Raw genomic sequence first — 25,104 nt, 5'->3', positions numbered from 1 at the left:
TTATTATAAATATATGAATTCATTAAACATTATCATATTTACAGTTTTAAATCACAGAAAGACAATATACATAGTTTCATGTGAAGTCTGTTGCAAAAAGCGCGCGAAACATCACGCGTTCTCTCTCTCTCTCTCTCTCTCTCTCTCTCTCTCTCTCTCTAATTCTCTCTTCGTCTGCTGCCGCGGCGGCTTTGACACGCGCGTATGTAAGAATTCGATTAATAAAATCTCACGCCAGTTGAACGAGCGCTGTAACGACATCGGCGCCAGCAGTTGCGACGAAGGTGCATGATGACGATGACGCGAGACTCGCCCGAGATCGCGATCCGGGCACGCGCGAGAAAGAGAGAAAGAAAGAGGGACGGATTCGCGAGACCGGTGGCGTGAGCGATCGACGCATGCGCGCTGCCGCCTTCGAAACTCGGCGCGCATTCTCTCCGGCGGCGCGAGACGCGAGTCAGTCAGTGGTGCACGGTAGGTCGCGTGGTGTATACGTGTTTAACGGATCGCGTCGAGAAGGGCTACATAAATAGAAAGAGAGAAACCGAGCGAGTAAAAGGGTACTCGGTCGCGTTATATACTTCGTTTACACACTTTCTCTCTCTCTCTCTCTTTCTCTCGTTTGCTTCATCGTTGGTGAACTTGGTTACTTGACTTCGTATATACGACGGCGGCGAGATTCGACCAACGAGAGCGGGCTAGAATATGAAAACATCTATGGAGAATCTGTTGTCCTGGGTCGCGCTATTTACGACCGCCCTGTATTCCCGTGAGTATTGTCTATAACTTTGTCGAGTTATCGTGGGCATCTTGATGTCGGTTTAACGTACAGCGATATATTCATTCTATAGTCGTTCGCATTTACTCACTTCGTTTTCTGTCCATCTTTACGGGCTTGAAAAAATGTATATTTATTTCTTAAATTCATATTTATAATACGCTCATTTCTTATTAGGCACAGAAAATGTAAGTAAGATGTGCGGATTTATATATATATATATTTATTATATTACGATCCTCGTGCATTTTTGAATTGGACCATGTTGGCAACGCCAACTTCATCGCGAGCTGAATCTTAACACTTCAGAGCGCTATATTTAAAATATATTTAAACTGTACATTGAAATATTGTAATATACATTTATATTTTTCTTTCTACGTAACTTTTTTTGATCTTGGAATTTAAATTTAGCAAAAAATCTTTCCTCGATTATCGTTTTATATTTACATAAAAAAAAAAATAAAATAAAATAATTCGCGAATCTTTCGACCTAATTCTCGCTTTTTCACTTAACGCTGTGAATTTTCGCGTACTCTGAGAAAAAAAAAAGTTGTTAATTTGACTAAATTCGTCCAACTAATTACTATTTCTTTGTATCTCTTTAATTGAAATATTTAACTATTTAAATCAAATGTACCTCATGTTAGATTTAATTATTTAATATGTCGTATTTGACTTAAAATATTAAATTATTTCAATTAAAGAAATAGTAATTAGTTGGACGAATTTAGTCCAGTTAACAATTTTTTTTTTCTCGGTGTACGATCACTCTTTCTCCTTGACGTAACCGTTGTTGTCATCACGTGTATCGCTTTTACTGCTATGACATTCATTATGCTATGATTAAAAGTGACCGGCTTAAAGGAACGAAGGCGTGCATTACCGGAAAGACCCAACAAACGTTCTATCGTATGAATTATGTCATATGACGCGTGATTATTTAATCGCAGGCTAATCAAATTATGACGTTTCGCGGAAAGGGAACGCCAGACACAATGACTATCATTAATGACGAATTGCACGCGTACAATTCTGCATATTTCTGCAAAAATAGCATTATCAACACGTTTGATATTTATATCCAAGTGCTCGACCGCTAAATATATGTTTTTAATTCTATGTCAGCAATCCTTGCAGTAGATCAATGAAATGCATACAAGTGCATAGAAATGCATAAATAGACAATCTCTGTAAACATAATAATATTACATCTATAGTCATCTCAATTTAACGCGCGTAGTTCAACACAAACATGACAACTATAGCGATTATTATTCTTTTCAATTTGCTTACGTCACTTTTGGAATGAATTTAATAAGCGCGCGCGGAACGTAGGTCAAGGACGCAGCTTCAAGTGCATAACGGTGGAGGAGCAGGAGGAGCAGGAGGAGCAGGAGGAGGAGGAGGAGGAGGAGGAGGAGGAGGAGGATCGATGGCGTAGAGATTAAAGCGGGACGCGCACGACGCGATGTCTCCGCTGCTTAAAATTTATAAGAAAAAAAATGGGAGAGACGAGGATGCTGGAGATACAAACATTTCATGTGTGTATATACAGGGTGTCCCATTTGAATCTCCTCAGGCAAATATCTCAAAAACCAAGCCCGGAAGAGAAAAATGTTTCAGACAAAAGTTGTTTGGTTTCGAGGGGGCCATAAGATGGTACCATTGGTTTGACCTTGGAAAATCATTTGAAGGTCATGTGAAGGTCAATTTTACAATCTTAAATGGAAACCCCCATTTTTTATTTAGTATTCTTGTAGCTGACATCGAGAGCTTTCCAAAACACTATAATAAAGTATTTTTTCATTAAGTACTTTTTGAGTTATTTTATATTTTAATCTGACATATTTTGATATAAAAAATAAAATATTTCGTAAAATATTCAGTTTTCGATAATTTTACCGTAATACTTCTATGTACAGAATAATAGGACAAATTAATTAGTGCCAAAAAAAACAAATAATTGTTTAAAAAAATACATTGTAAATAATTTTCTTAAAAACAATTTTTTTTTTATACTAATTAATTTGTCTCATTATTCTGTACATAGAAGTATTACGGTAAGATTATCAAAAACTAAATATTTTACGAGATATCAAAATATGTCAGATTAAAATATAAAATAACTCAAAAAGTACTTAATAAAAAAATACTTTATTATAGTGTTTTGGAAAGCTCTCGATGTCAGCTACAAGAATACTAAATAAAAAATGGGGGTTTCTATTTAAGATTTTAAAGTTGACCTTCACATGATCTTCAAATGATTTTCCAACGTCAAATCATTATCACCATCTAATGGCCCTCTCGAAACCAAACAACTTTTGTCTGAAACATTTTTCTCTTCCGGGCTTGGTTTTTGAGATATTTGCCTGAGGAGATTAAAATGGGACACCCTGTATATATATGGACGTGATAGCTTTATGACATTCGATTTCATGAGATTATTTTGACGTCAGTCAACGTCGGGAGTTCGCGTGAAAACATTATTTCGTCGATGATGTCAAGTTTCAATGAAATTAGAATTTGAAACGGAAGGTAGTTTTTTTTTTTGAGGCTGTTGCGTATATTTCAAGAATAATAAAATTCTCAGACATATTTTTCGCTATCTTAGTCGCGCGTGTCTTCTCGCGTATCTCTCAATCGTCAAACTTTCACAAATAATTCTAACGAGACTTCAAAATTATGCTTGAAATTAATCTCGGACGAAATTAACTTTGTCCAAGCGATTCCGACGCTCCTGCGAGGAACAAACGATCAGTTAAGCTACGGTTAAAGTTAACGGCGACGGTGAGAACGTCGTAAAAAAAAAGGTGAGAAAATTTCGCGCGATGGAAGATGTCTCGTTGGAGCTTAATTCAGCCTCGTTTGGCGTGCCGTTGTGCGTAATTAGCCTCGCTGTAAAATTAGGAACGTTTAATTAGAACCGGGGATTGATACCAGCGTGCAAGCAAAAATTCTCAAAGTATCGACCAAGTTTTATCTAATTAGGTCGCAGAGAGAGAGAGAGAGAGTATCCTATTCGCCGTATCTTTGAACGACGACGTGACGTACCGAAATTATCGAAGGGGTTAGATAACCTGATATTAGAACAAAGGAAGCTTTTCCGACAATTAAGTCTCTCCAACTCTCGCCTCACATTTCTCTCATTCCGCACCGTTTATCTCGATAGCAATTTTTTTTTTTTTTTTTTGGACGGCTCATTAATCTGTCAGTGTCGATGTGCGAGCGAAAAATTCACTCGGCGATTAAAAAGAATCTCGCCATAAAATTCTTTTGTCGAATGGATGGCAAAAATTTTTTTTGAAATATTGATCAGATAAAATGAAAACGCGCGTTGATCTTTCTTTTTTTCTTCTTCTTCTTTTTTCCTCGCATTAGATATTATCTCGACGACAGAAAAGAGATAACGCCCTGTCAAAATTATTTAAGATCATATTTCCAAATAAAGACGTAAATAACTGGATAAAAAAAAGTTCAAAAATTTGCTGGTTATTTGATCAAAATATAATGGACATGTTTTCGTGACACGTGTCGGAATTGAAAATAGCAGATTAATGCTGCAACGATTGCGAGAAAATTATGACGTTCGTTAAGGACCAGTTTGATGGCATCTACGAAATATATATAAAACGCGAATGAAACGCGCTCTCTAAAGTTAACATCGAGCATGAAATATAAAAAATCGCTCCACGTGTTTAAATGACGAGTTGAAAAGAGAGTTCAACGCGCATTTTAAATATGTCCTATCGATTATTAGGAGTCTAGTCTCTTTATGGCAATCGTGAAATAAACGGTTGACACGCGTACGCGAGACAACTCGATCTAAATTGAGCGTCCCCGGCACACGCGTTTGGAATTAGCGAGTTCCAAATTTAAAGTCGCTTTCGGAGGCAGAGCTTAGAATACTATATACACGATTGATCTCCTACGTGTCGCGACGTTTCTGCAAATTGTGTTTACAACGTGTCTAATCGTCTCGAATGTTGGAGAGGAGCGATGATGAGGAAAATCGCCGCCGGCCTTGTGCGCGCGCGCGCCCCCTCATCTCTCTCTCTCTCTCGTGATGTACGCGAAAATGGATAAATAAAATGTCTATATCGTACTCGCAGTCGTTTAATCACGACGCGTAGAATTGTGAATATTAATCGCGCATCGATGCTCCGAATTGCCAGTAGGCTAACACAATTATATCGTATCTGTTATCATATATCGTACGTATTCAATACTATAATAATATCTAATAGCATTAAAGTAACGCTCCGACGATATGACATCGGTTTCGAATAAATAAATTCCCAGACGCAATTTTTTCGAGCATCGGATCACATCATCATTCTGGAATCGTTAACGCCGTTATATACGAATGTCATTAGATAATTGTGACTTGTTTACCGAATTCATTCATCCTCATCTGTCACATATCTCCTCTGTCGTATCCCCATCTCAGTTATTAATTTAATATACATAAATCTCACGTGTCCACAGCGCGATTCTTTACATCTCAGTATGTATCGAAGCGAAATCAATCCAATTAATGATTAAACCACGCCTCCATATGATTTAATGAGGATATATTTTCTCGAGGCGGGAAATAAGAGAGAAGCGAACAGTGGTTCGTCTGACTATTATTCTAGATCGTTCCTTTTGCGACGCGCGAGACACTCCTCTTTCTCTCTTGCTATACCGAAATAGCAACGACGACGCTCGGTCGTGCGACCACGTGGGTTACTCGCTCCGTTACATCGTACGAGATGACGTAGCGAGCGACGATTGGCCGAGCGGATGGGCGCGAGTCTCGCCTCACCTTTAATGACACACTCGCACTCCGTGTGCGTGCGCGTCACGCCATATCACGCCACACGAAAAAACATTCACGACATCCCACCGAGGCCGTCCGTTTTCTCTCGACGATCGAGCGAGAGAGCGGAGAAATCTACGGATGGGTGTGTAAGGAAGAGAGAGAAAGGGAAAGAACAGCCGGGTTCTTTCTTTGCGCGCGCGACGCATTCCACGCGAAGTTTAGCTTCCACGTAACTTACGTGCCGAGGACTTGTTGCGTGGCAAACAGAGGATGCGTCGTCGCGCGACGCAACGAATCATGTGACTCTGACTTTCAATTTACGTATGTTTAGGTATCAAGCGTCGTGATATTTTCGGTACGTCGAGTCTCTTCGCGGCTGTAATAAGTCTGTATATTTTGCCTCGCGCATCCTCCGTTCCCTGTTCAAACATAGTAGATAATTCTGCGCTTTACTATATATTTGCGCCGCCTTCTGTTTTGTCAGAAGATAAGGTAGGAGAGAGAATTTTGATAATAACGATGTGAAAAAAAAAAGAATATACGTGAAAAAAAGGGACGGAAATAAAGATCGAGTAATAACAGCGAAGCAAATTAATTAAAGTTGGCGCGAATTCTCTTGTTGCGGAGAATGCAGAGAATTAAAATAAACAACTGGCGTTCTCATCTTTCATTTACGAGAAATAAAACTGGCGTAAAGTAACGAGTCGCTGTAGATAATTCAATATTTTTTCTAACATAAATGAAAATATATATTTTCCGATTTCAATGATCGGAGATACGAACCGGAAATTATAGAAAAATTGTCTGGCTATAAGCGCTCGATTCTTTTATGCGATCTGTTGATTTATTTTTTTTTTTCTTTAGTTATTAATTATAAATATATTATCTCAAATACACACAGACATATTTCTGGCATATGCAATTTTTATTTATAAAGATTTATAAAAGATTCTAGAGAAATATAATTCTGATTGTAATTTTTCTGAATTAGACACGATTACGTTACCATAGCGTGAATTATAGATAGTAAAATGAGTTTGGTTTGATATTTTTGAAGGAAATCAAGCGGCGGCTATTGTTCGATAGATATATATATATCGATGTCTCGGATACGTTATCGTGAGTGTCGCAAGAATTTTCGCGGTATCGCCACGTGCAGCCGATATGTATACTTAAAGGCAAGATGTAATCGTGAAACTGGGGCGCGTGGAAGCGCGTCATTTAAAGGGAAATGTATTAATCAGCCTCGTTTAACGCTAATGTCTGATAATACGAACGACGCGTCGCTAAACCGATGTTAATTAAGCTAAACTTTAGCGAAGATGAATCAGTCTCAGTATGAAACGCGACGCTAATTACAAGGTACGAATAGGTATCGTCTGGATCAAAGGCTGTGTGAATTGCCAACGACGATTTCAATTTATTAACCCCGGATTAGCGATTCGTCATCCTTCTTCTAGAACTTTCTCCTCTCTTGAGAATAAAAATCTGTTAACCAAAATTCGCGTCGTAAATATATATATTTCATTTATAATAATATATATATATATTGATTTGTCTCATTATTCTGTACATAAAAGTATTACGGTAAGATTATCGAAAATTAAATATTTTACAAGATATTAAATTTTTTTATATCAAAAATATGTCAGATTAAAATATAAAATAACTCAAAAAGTGCTTAATGAAAAAATACTTTATTATAGTGTTTTGGAAAGCTCTCGAGGTAAGCTATAAGAATATGCAATAAAAAATAGGGGGTTCCATTTAAGAAATTAAAGATGTCCTTGATTTGACCTTAACGATGCCATCCAAGATCAAACCAATGATACCATCTTATATTCCCCTCAAAACTATACAATTTTTGTTGAAAATGTTTTTCTTTAAAATGCTTAGTTTTTGAAAGAAAAGGGGTGTACGGGTGATCTACTAGGACACCCTGTATATATATATATATATATTTTTTTTTAATGTAAATTTAACACAATTATACGGGGTATACAACATTAATGTTGAGAAATTATTCGATCTTAATCATTACTAGACATTTCACGCTAAAACGTAGAATCCGGATGTATCGCAACGACTTGATATAGTGCGTTGATTAGATTAACACTGTTCGCAGACATAACATAATATGAACCAGAATCCACTTCATCGTATTAAAGCGCGTGCGAGCGCGTGTCATCCCTTAGCACGGCGTTTTTCAGACATTTTTGATCTGTCAACGCGATCGATAATATTCATTACGCGCTGACAAAGTAAAAGCATAAAAATTATTACGGATTATTTTATTCAAGCACAATATAAAGGGAAAAAAATTTGGGGTGAATAATGTAATCGCGACGCAATTAAATTACTTGTGTATAGATATATAATTTATATATTATATATTTTTTTACATATTTCATTTATACCTAAAATATTTGATTTTTACCATACATATACTACAAATAAATTGTAAAAATCTTTAGAACTTTTAGACCAAGGATGACATCGTGCGCTCTCTTACACAAGTGGAATTAAAAATGGAAATACCTTTAGGCGCAGCAACTTATGGTGCGTTATTTATTATGCGTGTCGGCGGTCATTTCACGTATAGGTCAGTCACGCGATGACGGCACGCGAAAGAGAAAAGTCAGGGTCATCGTCATTTATCTAATCTATTCATCTCGCGAGAATTAAGAAAGAGAGCAGATGGTAACGAAGCGAAAATGCACACGTCGCGTTTCAAACGCCTAAAGGTGGATACGCATGTACGAACGAACCGCGAACGTCTTGTGAAACGTCTTGAAGGTTTTTCTCCCACGAAAATTGTCTTTGATGTACCGCCTCATGTGGGAATCGAGCCGAGTCGAACGTTCGCATTAGTTTTGGCGTATATATCTGCTGAATGATAACAACGAACGTTCGCATTCGCAGGTCTTTCATTAAGTATATACCTATCTTAAGCACGGTGATAAGATAAGACGCGTCTTCCCCCGACTTTGCAAATGAGACGTCGGTCAATTTATCCCTCTTCTCATCTCCCCGTGGCACGCGACTTTATCCTTCTTATCATTGTTTAGTCTATTTCAGATCGCGGAGTGAATATTTCATCAACCAAGAAATATTTCATCTATTTAAAATATATCCTAAAGGCGATCCCGCTTCTCCTCTCGCATACTCATATCGTCAATTATTTTTGAGATTTTGTTTTGTAAACGCGATACGTTCGCTTTTCTCACAAAGGCAATGGCGCCCACATTGTCAGGGTTATAAACAATGGACGCAGAATTACTTGTAACCGATACATGTCCGCCTGGGCGGCCCCCATTATCATTAAAAGTCTAAAGCTAAAGCCCCTGCACTCCTTTAATCTTGTCAAAATTAGGAAGTGATTAGTAGGTTGATACGAGCTCCTTTGTTGTTGGAGATTGTAATTTCCGTTTATATATTCGCGAAAAAATAACTTGATCCTCTATTACAATCAAAAGTTACGGATCGTATGTATATAATTATATTCTATTTAAGATTGTTTTGATCTGTCATCTACATCATATTACATTATGACGTCGAAAATGAAAAATTATATATATATATATATATTTTTTTTTTTTTTGTGAAAATGTTGAAATAAATTAATTTTTTTTTCCGTATGATAATGAAGATTGATAAGTTAAACCAAACATTTTCTTTACGTTTCGCGAATTATAATAAAAACATAGCTGTGAATCTTAAATTAATTGTCAAGTTTATTGTCGTTGTTGTATGTAGGACACATGCAGACAAGTGCATTTATTAACGAAGGATAATAAAAAAGGTAATATATTTACCAAATCATATTATGAAATACGAAAAAAACTAGTTTAATCGCTACTTCGTAAAAAAAAAAAAAAAAAAAAAAAAAAAAAAAAAAAAAAAACGACTCCTCGCTTTCGACGTTACAATTCGACATATGATTGTGGTGAAGAAACCGGGAGTCCTAAATTTTTTAGGAAAGGTTTTTTTTCTTCTCTCTCTCATCATAATAAAGCGTTCTCTCATATGGAACTTCCTGATTTTTAAAAATCCGACCGACCTGTCGTGAGAGCGATGTAGATAAAAGACGCGTGAGTGAAACGCGCGCGTAACGCCACGTGTCGTCGCGACGATTTTGGCATTCAATGCTCGCACACGTTCTATTCGGTCACGCGTGTTTAGCAAGGCCAATCTACGGGATGGCTCGCGATTGGTCGTGCCGGCATCGTACGATGGTCCTATCTCTCGCCTCATTATAAATATAGGTCCTAGCCAATGACCTTTTCCCGCTGTAGTCTCACATTTCATTATTCACGCATCATAAATATGATGCATTAAACAAGTGAATAAGTACACACGTATGCACACACACGCACGCATGCACGCACGCACGCACGCTATCCATAGATCGTTTATCGATGAAAAAGCGCTTTTTGATTTTCATCGTCTAATAATGCATTCCTATCGAGTTACTTGCGCAAGTCTCTTGCAAGAAAAGAGGCTGATGATTCAATTGATTACGTTAGGATATAATGACTCGATTTATTTCAATAAAATGCGCGAAAAATGCGAAAGAAAAATTAAATTATAAAATATCTTTTTTTTTTTTTTTTTTTTTTTTTTAGAAATTAGAGTCCGACGTAAAATTGATTGTTTGTCGTTTAAAATTAATTGGGCGACTAGGAAAGATTTTAATTTAACGACCGTAATGTAATATGAAATACAATAGTTACACGTAATGTAACGGTCTTCATACGCGACTAATTATGCCAATATGTACGAATCGAATTAAAGAGAAGTGTATAAAGTTACAGATGCATTAAAAATGTATTAATTATGAATTTATTACAATCTCGTAATTATCGCCGAGTCGATTGCTAATCGGGAAGACTTTGGTAGATGCGATTAAAATTAAAATTATCGCGATAACTCTGGATAATGATTCGATTGCACTCGCGCGAACTTTGCAGAGAGAGAGAGAGAGAGAGAGAGAGAGAGAGAGAGAGAGAGAGAGAGAGAGAATCACAGATGCGGGGTAGAATTATACACGGGAACTCTTACATTTTGTCGCACAATAAGCCGCCGGTCCTCTTCTTACGAATGATATCTTACGTTAGCCGAGCGGAGAAAGCGAGAAGAGTTCGAGAGAACGAAATATATGAGAAATCGGTAACGGGAAAATGGGTTACGATATGTCACCATGTAACTAGGAATGGGCATTTAGAGAAAGAATATTTACATTTTTATTCGTTTATCCATCGTCAAAATGAACAAATGAAAAAATTCCACACATATCGCAAAGCAGAGTTATACGAAGATTTTTTACATATTCGTAATATTTTATTATCTTTTGAGATGTTATATGTATATGATTTTTATAATTATATATATATATATATATATATATATATATATATATATTTATTATTTATTTATTTATAAAGAAATTATGATTATACGTATTGTTGAGAAAAGTATTTTTAAGAAAAACATCAACACTTTTTATGTATCGGCACGTATAATTAAAATCGACGACCACTCCATAAATCGTTCGTACAAATCGCATACAAAACCGGCGCTATTTATTAATCGTCGAAGGACAGATTTATAGATTTATCGCGGGCAGACGGTATCCGTCGTTCCATTGTTGCGCTCGTTTTACAAAATGATTGCATCGCTATATGATGGGAAAGGAGGGGTGGGGGTGGGGTTGGGGGGGTTGAGGCGGAGCGGCGAACTGTTTCGCGGACGGCTCGTCGAACCGTTCGGTCGTTACCGAACGAGAGTCGTCGATCCGCGACGGGCTCTCTCCGATAATTTCCGATAGTTTGTAATTAAATTTAATGGCGCCGCTGGTCGTCGGCGGGCCGCACGAGGGATTTGCTCGCGTAGTTTGTCGCACGCATCGTCGAATCGACGCGATCGCGTCGCGTATACGCTCCCTGCGTATACTTTCCCTGTGGTATATTCGCGCTTTTGTTCCTAAGAGAGGGAAATTTCTCTCTCTCTCTCTCTCTCTCTCTCTTTCTGTCGATGAGAGTTTACCCGGCAAAGAAACTTGCGAATAATTCACGCGCGAAACAATAAACAAAGACATAAATCTTATAGAGCTGAGTCAAATCGTTTGGTCAGACCCTTCGTGTCTAACGGGACAATTCGTCCCGGGACTATAGATTTATATTTTTATTTATATCGCAAACATATCGTGCGACTCAACGTGTCGTATTTCATTTTAATTTACGATGACACGTTTACGTTGATTGTTCGATAATTTGGAGAAAAAAAATTTTTCATTTCCCTTAGTCGTTAGATTATCACGACAATTTCTTTTCCTTTTCTCGAGATTCTACTTTTTTTTTATTTTTTAATAAATAGCAAATTTCGATAGAGGAGATACGGAGTTTCTTCTCTTCAAATATGATGGGGTTCGCCGTTTATCGTTGTATGTTTTAGCAATCTCGTCGTCGTTACGATGTAGCATCAGCGGTTACAAACATTAATTCGCGATGTTTATTCCAATATTTGTTACGTTCGCAAACACGATGCGTGGATCACAAAGATTATATTCGATACCTATTACATGCGGACGAGTTTTTTTTTTTTTTTTTTTTTTTTTTTTTTTTTTTTTTTTTTTTTTTTTGGGAGATATCGCGATCTCTCTAAAATACACGATTCGATAATCCGGGAATCGTGCAAAAAAAAAATTGGCTTAGTTTTACAAGATTTCGTTTATATAAAAAAGTCATCAGTGCAAATTGCTAATTCGTTAATTCTTCTTTTGTACCGATATCGCCTCGTTCCAATTCTGCTCATTCATGTTTCAATTTTTTTTTCTCTCTTTCCTTCTTTCTCGTCGGAATTAAAAAAAAAAAAAAAATCAAATAAGATCTGCATAAAACATTTCGATACTTAGCTCGAATATCTTTCGAGATGTAATATAAGACAAAAGGAGATGGAAAATTGGAACGTTCCTCGACGGACTTTAATTGTATGGCTCGTTCATTTAGTTTGATTTTTCATCGTGTGAGACGGTGAGATGTAACGTTGCTTTCCATTAGCACTGCCATCGCGCGTATACAGAAATTCTATACCAGAGCAAACGTAGGAAAGGAGACGGATGGGAGAGAGGGAGAAGGAAAAGTCTCGCAAGAGTTGGTGCAAGAGCGAGGGATGAAGAGCAACGGCCCCTTTATTGGTAGTTCTCTTTTATTACCTGGAAAGTGGCACTTCCGGGTAATCGGTTTCGAGCGCAAGTTATAAGTTCGTTTGGCGGTGTCGAGAGAAGAGTCGATCTTGACCCTGTTCCCCATCTCACCCTTCTTTTACAATGGCTTGTTTATTACGAAGGAACTTCTCTCTCTCTCTCTCTCTCTCTCTCTCTCTCTCTCTTTTCTCCGCCGAAGATGCTTCATAATTTCACGGAAAATGTCTCGAGATTCGCCCCTTTAAAAGCCGGATACGATGCTCCTTTAGCCGTCGAATGTTTATATAAGATGTCCCAGAATCTCTGGCTTTAATTTAGTGACGTATTCTTTGATCAATTTAGTCTAACGCTTTTTAATTAATATCACAAGATACCGATAATTTTCGATATATGTATATAATCATTCATAGTTTGTAACGTTTGTAATTACAAGAATGAAAATATTGTTCTTACAATTAGATTCAAGTAAATTTTATCGAATTGCAATTCCAGATTTATCGCTAATCGAATATTAAGAAATTATTGTAATAGTTCTTCTCGAGAAGTATACTTTTTTTTTTTTTTTTTGGTAAGATAAATCGATCTTATAAAATTTGTGCAAAAAATATTGTGCTAAAATTAAAACGAGAATTTCTTGGACATCGCGTATACGTGAATGTGCATATGTAGGTATATAAGGTTTTACAGACCGTGCATAATCGGTAATGAATTTCGAAAAGTTGGAAAAGCACGACGAAGGCACGGGCAAGCTAAACTTGCAAACGAGAGATCCTCCCTCCCATTAAATCCAAATCAACTTCCTAATATGAACGAATGGTTTTTCGGCACATGACACCGCGATAATATCGCGCGCCATTCGTCATCATTAGCCCGGACGGCGGATGCATTTCCTGTGTTTTTTATCCTGCATCCCGAATTCGCCTGTGACCACCGATACCTACACCCGTGCACATCTCGTGTCCGTGTGCGCATACGTATACGTGCTGCTACCGCGCCGCCATCGTAATTTCATTTTCAAAATTCGGATACAAAAGATCCGGCAACTTGGCTCGGAACCGCTGTAACATGATGACGGACAGGTGCAGAGGATAAAAGAAGAGAGAGGAAAGAGGGGGGAGAGCGGTCGGGAAAAATATAGGAGATTTGAGCGAATTAAGCTTAAAAAAAAAAAAAAAAAAAAAAAAAAAACCGCTAATTTTTTTTCCCCTTGTCAGGTCGAATCGAAGCAAGATGCATTATTTCATCGAGATTTTAATTCTAAATATATGACTTTTTGTAATAACAGAGAATGAGAGTACGCCGCCAGTTTTTCTTTTAACGCGAGATAATAACGTCTCTGTGGACAGGCGTATGTATTGTATTGTACGATATAGTCCCGCGATACGACAATTCCATGGAAACGGGTGAGTGTATCGAGGGGGGGGGGAGGAGGGGGGGTTCCGTTCGAGTATGAAGTTCCGGGTGCAATCTGCATTGTTTCCACGTCAATTAAACTTGTTTGATATTTCTGCTGCAATCACACCGCAACACGGTGGCGGCACATCGATTCCGCGCGCGCGCGCGCGCGCGCTTAATCGAATTCGAGAAGCAGCGTTGCTCTTTGCGATTCCCTTACTAATAACGTTGTTATCGATGTGGGTTCGTATCGGGGAAATCTCGTCTCGTACTTTACGTTTCACGTTTCTGTCTTCCTCCCTCCCACCCTACGTTCTCTATTATTGGCTAACCCGATTATCGCGCGCTTCTGTTTCAGTTCTCGCTAGCTGCCGAGGCGAAGAGTGCGGACACGAGGAGCTGGTGAGGTGTGCCAGGCCCCTTGAGAGAATCAGCAGCAACGACCTGAGTCTCGTCGTAACGAAAAAGGAGGAACTCAACAAACTATGCCCGTGAGTCTTTCACCTTTATTCGGGCTGCCCGGGCGATCCTTTTGTGCGGAAAACGCCCCGTTGTTATTTGTCGCTTCTTTACATGTTCCATGAAGGATGGTTGCCATCGGTTTACACCGAGGAATTCTCCGTGACGATGGTTTTTCCTCTCTCCTTTTTTCTTTCTCCTTCTGGCGCCGTGAGAAAAATAGGTCGTTTCTCTCTCCGGTCGCATTTCGTATCAACTTTGAGAACGTTGCGGCAACGCTTTCGCGAAATTCTCAGCGGGTCTTAATCGCGTTAATTGTTGACGTTAGAGAAGAGCGAGATAAGGGGATACTCCTTGAGGAAGTATCTATCTCATTTGGCGATTTTATACACCCATTTATTAGAAACATTTTTCATGTTTATTTATCCGCATTTATACTCGCGTTAATTCCGACACACGAGCGTATGAAATCATTAATCATTCCCGGGAGTAATTTATCGCCAACACCTCTCTCTCTCTCTCTCTCTCTCTCTCTCTCGAGAAAGGAGAAAAATCGTTTCTCGCAGACATATGTTTGTACGAACGTAAGGTAATAAGGCGGCCCTTCGCCAAATTGGAAATTGGCCGGGGAATAATATCCGACATTCCGCGGCTTCCATTCTATTATATTCGTTCAGAAATCGCGATCAGAGTCTCCGTTTCAACTTTATATCGCAACGGAGGCGCTCGATCGTTCGAATCAATCTCTGTCGCTCTTTCTCTCTCTCTCTCTCTCTCTCTCTCTCTCTCTCTCGTGCGCGGGTGAGATGGTACGTATGTAATTGAGTGGATGATTGCATGCAAGCAGTCGGATATTTTGCGCGATATTTCCAGAGGCCCGCGAATTCGGTGAAGAATCTTATTACGCTTGCAATTTAGCCGGGACGGGAGGAATTTCGGATGGCTCGTTCCATGGAATTTTAAATTTCATACAAGCCTAGGCTTACTTCGTCCGACACGACGAATTATTAATCACGATATCCTAACATTGCCCGCGTTTTGTTTCGCGATTATAGTAATACCGGCATATTATCAAGATAACGCAACACGCGATATTTTTATATTTGTTTTCCGAAACGGGACGGATGGGGCACTGTGTGAAATTAGACGGTGGTTTGCATAATCAATTTTGAAGATAAGACCAAACATATCGTACGTATTCGCCTGCACTAGTCGTCGGGAAGGAATGGAAAATTCTTTCACGCCTTGTACGCAAATATCGATTCTCTCCTCGTGTTTCGCGTCTTCTTATTCAAGATAAAAACATGATATTGGCCGTTATTTATAGTCGAGAAACTCGGTTCAGAACAATCTTGATACAGTTCAACAGATAAATCTTGAGAGTCAATCTAATGTTTGTGATGTCATATTTATAATGGCGATGCAACTGACGAGAGGCTCGTCTCTCACGAGATGCGACTCGGCTTCTGTTTCTCGCAGTTCAATAATAGATTCGAGAGATAGAATTGTACGCGTACGTATCCACATAGTCTCTATAGAATCTCGTATCAATTGAATCGGTAGAAACGCGTAATATTCAATTGCGTTTCAAAAAGAAGATATCGTTTATAATATACATATAGTGCACATTTATACAATATTATATAAAAATTATATAAAATCTTTAGAATAATAATTATCAATGTTTTGAAAATAGAGTTAAAAAAAAAAATTATTTATATCCTTAAATATAAATAAACTCTATATTATTATATCATTTTCTTTAAGGAAATAAATATCTCGTAAACGAAATTTTTTATAACAAACGAAAAGCTTTGGCAATTATTACATCTTTCAAAGAGATGATTACGAGTGAAGAATAATTTTAAAATTCATCTATGGACGCTATATGCCCAGATTTTTGGGAATTGATAATTTAATCTTGTCGGATAAATTTATAATTAATAGTATAATAAATGAAAGTAATAAATAATTTTTGAAGCATTTTCAATAAAATATAATTATTCTATGCAATAACCGATTCAATCGGATTGGCAGGCATTCTGTTTATATTGCCCAATAAAGTTATTTCTGTCGACTCGAACGTCAGAGGCGGCAGATTTGGCGATGTGCAATATTATATCGATAATTGTGATTTTCTACACGCACAGTTGATCCTATTAACAAGTTGGTGAAATTCCATTTTTACCGATCTCAAAAATAAATATCTATAATAACGGCTCATTTCCTGTTTTCATTGCAGCGACCTCGAGGCCGGTATGAAATGCATCACAAAGTACACGATCAATTGCATGAAGGAGAAGCAGAGGGAGCACTTCAACTCGCTCTATACCGGTACCAACAAGGCCATCATGGAACTCTGCCACGATGGCCCGTATCAAGACGGTAAGTGCACCCTTGTTTAAATCATCGAACCGATTAAAACGCCTTCGATGAAAAACGCAATCGTAAAAGCAGTTGGCAAGAGTTGTGAGAACAGAGGAGAGAGAAAAGAGGAATTATTTTAAATATCACGGATATAAATCTTCGGTGGAAAAGCAGAGATCTTTCTTTTTTTCTTTTTTTTCCTTTTTTTTTTTTTAGCTAAACGCTTTTACGTTTTTGTATATTCGAAATATTACAAGCGTAACAATTTCAGCATTAAAACGGAGAAAAAAGATAAAATCAGATACGCGAAATAAAAGAAAAAATGCAGAGAACTACAAAGCTCAGTAATTAGAGACACTCGTTGCACAGAAATAACAGAAATGAAGCTGCTTTTTATATTGAAAAGAGCGATATTAATTTATAATCGAGATATTCGAAATTAAATTATATTTCGGCTTCTCGTTCGAAGGATTTCATCGCGTCTGTAAAACTATAATAGTAGAATAGATTTTGCTTTCGGCGAGAATAACGATGTGCAAAAGCCAGCGGCTCGTTTGCCAACTAGACAAGCGGCATTGGGCATCAATGCAATTCCAAACTGTCGGTCTTCAATAATTGGAGATGGTACTAGAGTCAATAATGTATCCGGCACTCTCGAGATTACAGGAATATCACATAGATTATCCGCGGGTCGATCGAGCAGGCATGACTCTTCATAATGTACTCTCCTCTATGACTGAGAGGAGAATACCGTGTAACATAATGAATCGTTAGCAAGGAGAGCAATATCGATCTCTCGGATGCTAGCGCGCGTGACGCGAAGCTCGTCTATCGTAAATAAGATGACTATATATGTAGAAAAGCGGTTTTCATCTATAAAAACCATAATCGCGAAAGACGACGAGAGAGATGATTAGTGCGTCAACGATCTAGGTATATGCTCTTGTAATTGTAGAACGCTCCCGTATATAAAGTCGAGTTGTTTTTCTAGGAATAGACTCGGGAATAAAAGTAAGATTATTCTGTCGCGTAATCGATTTTGACTTTTAATCTGCGCGTAGAAATCTAATTATATACTTTTTTTTTTTTAAGTGAAATATATGTGATTCTTAATTATATTGTCATAAATTAAAGCCATCATTAATTAAAGTTAGTAACCGTGTAAATTTCTTTTCTTTATTTTTAGTAATATTAGATTATACATTTTTCGGCGGAAAATTGTGGGCTGATCGACCGCGGAATTTCATTATCGATTCCTGCATTCCGATCAATACGCAATCCTCCAATAGAGGGAATAAAATTTTCTGTTTGCAGAATTCTTGAAGCACGCCCCGTGCATGCAAAAAGTCAAGGCCGAGTACGAGATGTGTTACAAAGCGTATCAGAAGGGTACGGTGGTGATGGAAAAGGTCTCAAATCGCACAATTGCTACACAAGAAGAAGATCTCAAGTCTCTTTGCTGGTAAGTCGAAGAATAGATTGTTTTGCATGTAGAAGTAATAAAAATAAATACTTGTGCAGGCAAATTCGTTATTAATTATTTCAAAGATTTAAACCGAAAATAGAGAGAGAGAGAGAGTTGACGCATAAAAGTAATATATGGAGACACAGCTGAATAAAAGAAAAAAGGATACGTGATCCAAAGTACTGTGAGATATATGTAGAATTGCGTTTTTTTTTTTTTTTAGATTAATTTTATTTTACAACCATAAATTAAAAATGATACTGTTATAAAATTTATACGCAAGATCAATATACACATTCGAGCGGAATTTTCATCTTTGTAAATAGGATGCGTTCGCGGTCCATTTGCTTATCCGAGAAGTTTGTTAGTTTGGCAACGTGGAGGTAAAGCTTGGAACTCAAAACGCGAGTCAATTTGACCTAGTCACTTTTCAAAATGTAAATTCTATCGCGACTGTTTTATCTGAATTCTATCACGCCCCTACGCGCGGATTATCAACTTTTCCGTCATGAAAATAGAGTGAAATAGTCTAATATTTTCTTACGAAAAGAGAACATTTATTTAAAAACTTTAGTTCGTCATAAATAGACAGATATTCATTCTAAATGTATTTGCTTAAAAGAGGAATAATATTGATATATGATGATAAAATTATTCACCATAATCATTAAATCATAAAGGATTATTCGATTAAAGCTTCTGGACTTTACGACTGATAGAATCTTTAAAAAGAATCAATTTACAATTACGTCAATAATTTAAGGAAATCGATTTAAGGTACCACGTGCAAAAGAAAAGCACAACAATAAATACCCAATTACATCGCATTCTCGTGTTTCGAGAGCACAATGGGAACTCTCTGCCACATGAGTATTATCAATCCTTTTCTACACCGATATTAAATGCGCCGAGGAGAAATCGAATTAAGATACGATAGGAAGGATCTTCGCGAAGGAGCGAAGTAAAGGCACGAAATGCGGGTAAATAGGTTTATTAAGCAATACTCGAAATTCCGGCGTTTCGCATTAGCGCAAAAGGATGTCAAAATCTCCTTGACTGTGATAATTTAACACTTAAGAGCTCGCTGGGCGAAACAACTACATTAATAACGACGGGCGTTGCTCAAAGGACTCGCGCAAAAAGAGTGTAATCAGTCCTTTAGGTCGGAAGTTTCACGCTGATGCCTGTAAACATACAAGGGGTAGGGACGTAATGTCATTAGCGTATCTCTGCCACGGTCTACTGCAGCTTTTGAACTTGCGCATCTCCCGCGGAAAGGGTTAGAACGAGGGGAGAGGGATGTAAGTAGCGCGATGCCGACCCAAAAGTGGATAACAGAGCCGCAAAAACACATCTCTCGCACCATTTTGTTTCTCCGCAAAGATCCAATCTTGGACTATCGCTCGCGAAGATAAAAAAAAATCATCCGATTGGCAAAAAACGGGCGAATTGAAAAAAATGAATGAAAAAATTCATTCTGCGTTAAAAGTTGTTATTTTAAATTTTGGAAATAGTATGAGAAAAGAATAATCGAAAAGGAAAAAAAGGATATTAAGAAGAGTGCAAAAATTTTAAAAATGTTCGCGATTAATTAATATAATGGTATCTCTAAATGATAACATGATTTTTGCACAGTATTCAGTATTTGTATTTCGGATTGTTATGTTCGTTAGCATTTTGCAAATGCAATTGATAATCACATGTTTTATCCAATTCGAGCGTTTGAAAGAGGATTTTCAATAGAATTTGGAATATTTGTTTGTATTTGCAGCGCCTTCACGGAGTATCTGGAATGCTCTCATCGTACAGTACGCCGTCAATGTGGCGATGATACAGCGCGATTCACAAAGGACTTCCTCGATAGAATGTCAACCTCGCTGCTAAAAGTGAGTATTACATCACCTTGTATTATATTTCTCATTGGCATGAAAAATATGTGCCGAGTACTTGCGCTAATTGTTCCGCTCCTAATTATTTTATTCGCTATCATAATATCACATACGATACATCTTAATATTGACTTGTTGACAAATGGCATGAACGGCTTGACAAAAGATATGGAACTGATTTTTCTATTTTTCGACAAATATAAATTTGATTTTTTTTCTGATAAAATTTTAAGGCAGATCATATTTCAATTTGTTAAACTTTGATACTGTGTATTTCGATGATTTAATGGTGCGTAAAATTTTGTCATGGAATAAAGAAAAAGTAAGTAAGTTCTTGTCACATTATTTAAGAGATCTATGTATATTAAAGTCGATGCATTTTGTCGCGGTAGTGAATATTTAATTTAATAAATTTCATATATATGCATTTTTCTTTGTTAATTTTTACTGACACCACAAATCGGAAGCAAGTAATCTCTTCGTATTATCTAATGTGCGTATACATCGTACATTAGATTATTGTCATAAATATTCTCAATTCAACAAGTTTACAAGAATTCAATTTCTTCGTTATTCGCCATTCGGATTAATATAATAATAAAAAAAAGTTATATTTTTATTAATATTAATATTAATCAACATTATTATTATCGTTATATTTATCATTATTTCATAGTTTTTAGATAAAGATAATTTAAAGATAAAGTACACAGATCTGAAGAGAAAAATCAAGTATAGAAAAAAACTGAAGAAAAGAGATGCGAATGTATATAGAGATAGAGAGCGACGTTCTTAGCTAGTAGTAAAGTCAATAACGAGGATTCTCTAAAGGAAGGGTGAATTGCCCGTCTTGTTTGTTACAGGCGCACTGCGCGTCTTATACGCACGAGGAGTGCGTTATGCTCAACGGTAGCTCGACGCCAAATCTGTCTGCCATTATACCAATGACGCTTATTCTCCTTATGAGATACTTTACGTAATTGGCTCCGATCAGAATTATTTTTTATCTTCGAAAGATAGAGGATAGGGGAGCGCGAGAGGATGAGGGAGGGAGGCAAAAGATGGGGAATCAAGCGAGAAGAATGACGAGATGAGGAGAAGAATCGCTAGGACACGAGGAGGAGGGGGAGAGTCATTCGACTTTTATCGTGCTTTGCTTCAGAGAGAATATATTCCTTATTTTCGAAGAGTGCTTGAAGAATAGTCGAAGGAGAGGAGGTCGAAAAGAGAGAGAGAGAGAGAGAGAGAAGAAAAACGTCGGGGAGAGAAAAAAAGAGATCCAAGAACGGGAGAAGAGGGAAAATATATGCCGAGGAAGGAAGAGCGCGGCGCTCACGCGCATTTTTTTTCTTCAAAGAGAATATATTTTTCATTTAAGAAATGGTGCAAGAGATGATGATAATCACGATTACGAAAGTAAACAGCGATGTGGGAGATCAGTATTAAGAGCGAAAGAAGCGAGGGGAGTGAGAAGGACGCTCCAAGAAGATATGACGAAGCATCGGAAGAATGGAAGAGGATCGCGCGAGAGAAAAATCGTCGGTGCGAGATGCACATCGTGGAGATATCGCGAATCGAGCGATAATAAAGTAGATTGTGTAGACCCGACGTGCCCGGAGAGTCGCTTCGATCGATCGTTCGCTCTCCGTGATCCGCCAAGTTAGCACGACACTGTCACGTAAGACTGACTCGATCTTTTTTTTTTTTTTTTACGCGAGAAAAATCGCGAAAAGATGAAAATGAAATAAAAATACTCTTTATTAATCGGCGAGATCCTTTGCGAGCTGTCTCTTAATTGCCGCGCGCGTGCTATTCTCCTTGTACGCGCGAGAAGTCAGAAATCCGCGAACACGTGAATCGAATGGTCGGGGAAAAAGGGCGGCGAGAGTAAAGAGGTTAAAGATTTATAGCGAGGAGAAAAGGCAAACGTGTCTTTCCGGCACGTTTCCGCTTCGATTTCGGAAAAGGGCGCTCGTGCGGAAAGAACGAACGAGCTACCGTCGTCCTGAAATCAATTTCATCGAATAATCGCGATCTATCGATTCGTGCGACTACTGAAAGAGAGAGGGAGAGAGAGATCGCCGAGAAAAATCTGAGTAGAGCAAAGAATTTCTACGCTCGTTCAAAGAACGGCGAATAAGATCACGGTACGTTCCTTTGCGCGAGAGAAACGCAAGCGTGTTTCGTTAAAGAACGCGATCGCCGTGAGCACAAGTGTCTTCGACTTTGTCGAAAGTTTAAAATGTAGTAAAATTAGACGCGCGTTATTGCGATTTTATCCAAGAGAAGAGGGCCCAAGAAACCAGAGGGTAAAATTATCCGCCATCTCGAGATAAGTGTGAGTCGCTTCGAGAGCTCTCTCTAGGTATATCAAACCAATTTTCTCTCTATGCATTATACGAACACTTTTGCACTGTATTCGGGGGGGGGGGGGGAGGGCCATGTACAATTTTCATATTTGCGTACAAGGAGCGAGAAGGTTTGAAGAGCGTTTTTTAATTTCAGGGAGTCACATAATACAGTTAAAAAAAAAGTAGTTTACAAGAAAAAAAAAACTCACCAGAACGCACTAATGAATGTACGCTAGAATTACAGAAAAATTTCGCCTAATTAAAAATAGCCGAGATAATTAGAATAACTGCTCATACATATTCTTTGATAAAAATTCCGTGTAACACAATGTAAATAATATTTGCGAAACGCTATTCATAAACGAAACTTGAAGAGAGCCGTAGAGAGAGAGAGAGAGGGGGGGGAGGGGGCAGGGGAAAATGTTGCAGGATCGTATTGTGGGCCACTTGTGGTTGCGTTTGACATGTTTGTTTGGCATGCCCGTTTGTTACAAATGCAACATGTCAGACACGAGATCCTACCTAAAGAACCAGAAATGAACGAATCTATTTTTCTGGGATCCGACATAGAGTGTTGTTACGTGCTACCTATAGAGACACGTAATATATACACATACATATACACGAGCGCGATTGTATTCGCTGCACAAATGATAGTATTAGCACTTGCATTATCGTGTCTTAATTATAAAGTAGGCGAAACGAGAGAAAGAATGATTGGTGTGTATGAGAGAGAGAAAGTAAATAAATTTCCATGTCGTATCGATTCCTCGCAGGATTCATCACTGAGGCATTACACGATTCTCGATAAATATAAATTTTCAATATTTGTGGTTTTTTTTTTTTAATATAAACTTTTATAAAGCAATTTATTTATTAAGAATATCTTTTTTGTATTAGCTATTATCGATCATTTATATATCTTAAAATAGTTGGCGTTTTGAACTGGCTTTTATATTATTCTGGAATAACAATAATTTTGCAAAAGGATAATTCGATTAATGGACAATTTTTACGACACATTTATGACATTACGAGTATGTGTCGTAAACAATTAATCGTTAGCAATTGTTTTGACTTATAAGTCATTATAAAATCCATATGAGAAAGTCACGGTATTTAATCAAACGTGTCCCATTCATGCAATTATCGATATTTCTCTATTATCCTGCACGCCATTCGGAATATAATGCAGATTAATAATCTAGAAATGAAATTCCGTTTTCAACGGGGGATACGTTTATCGATAACTCCACTAGTTCTGCACGTGTGTTATAATGCGAACTCGATGTCGACATCATTTATAATTTATCATTTCATAGAATTTACGCGCGCGCTTTTAACCGACGCAATGTTAAAACGCACGGCAAAAAATATTGTTTCGATACGTTTTCTCCGGACTCTCGAGAGTCATGTAATCGTTTAATCGAGAGAAGAGAGACTCTACGGCATGCGTGAACGGAGAGATATATATTTATTTGTAATATGTATATATATATATATATATATATATATATATATATGTGTGTGTGTGTATAATTAATTAAGAAAAGCATTGTAAATATCATGAAGCTGTCGAGCTTAAGAAAATGTAAGATAACTTAAATACATTCGCAATAAAATCTGTTATTTTTCTTTAAAAAAAAAATATCTATGTCCGTCTCGTTAATTCCGATATTGTTCTCGGAGCGCGACGCACGAGCGAGAATACGTACACGGCATATATTGTGTACAGACATAAGCGCGCATGTGTTCTAGTGTGTCGGGGGCTCGTAAAGTAATAAGCTCCCTTTAACCCTTTCGCCGGTGGTTATGATACAGCGTTCCGCCAGGGACGATGCATCCAAATTGGCGCGTCACTACTAAAGATCGTCGACCTCGTGACAGATATGTCGATGAATGACGCATTATTTCATGAATCGCATATGATCACCGAATCATCAACTTTATCTTCTTTTTTTGTGATCGCATCGAGAATAAAATAATATATTTGTGTGATTTTGTAACGTAATGCAATTTTAAAAGAGAGCATCTCTCTCATTGATTTTTTTTTCTAGCGAATTATAAATATACAATAATTGTCTAAATATGAAAATCACTATTTCAACTTTCGTTTATTTTTCTTGATTCTTTGTAATATGGTCTCTTTTTTTTATATATATATTATATTGTTTTTTAATGAAGAAAAATAATCTTGTTCGAGGATTAAGATTTTATTTGAGATAGATATGCGAACGAAAATATTCTCCTTTAGCTAATTGTAAGAGACTGAATTATTTAATATTTCTCAACAAATTATTTATATTTTTAATCTGTTTGTAGAGTTGCATTTGATAAACTGTTGTACGAGATAGAGCTCTAAAATATCAATGCAGTTAATAGAGAATGACCG

General features: G+C 37.4%; 1 protein-coding gene across 1 annotated transcript; it reads left to right on the top strand.

Moving 5' to 3' along the window:
• Positions 1-453: 453 nt before the first annotated feature.
• Positions 454-24,560, top strand: LOC138933241 (uncharacterized). The gene is made up of 6 exons (XM_070295818.1): positions 454-769; positions 14,540-14,672; positions 16,883-17,025; positions 18,322-18,469; positions 20,244-20,358; positions 21,225-24,560. The coding sequence occupies exons 1-6, from the start codon at positions 706-708 to the stop codon at positions 21,339-21,341; spliced, it is 720 nt and encodes a 239-aa protein (XP_070151919.1). The 5' UTR covers positions 454-705; the 3' UTR covers positions 21,342-24,560.
• Positions 24,561-25,104: the final 544 nt, after the last annotated feature.

Source organism: Polyergus mexicanus, unplaced genomic scaffold (genome assembly GCF_030449975.1).
Source record: "Polyergus mexicanus isolate NDT 795.1 unplaced genomic scaffold, iyPolMexi1.0 SCAF_5, whole genome shotgun sequence".
Taxonomy (NCBI): domain Eukaryota; kingdom Metazoa; phylum Arthropoda; class Insecta; order Hymenoptera; family Formicidae; genus Polyergus; species Polyergus mexicanus.
Note: the sequence above shows the minus strand (reverse complement) of the source record. Positions and strands in the feature narration are given on the sequence as shown.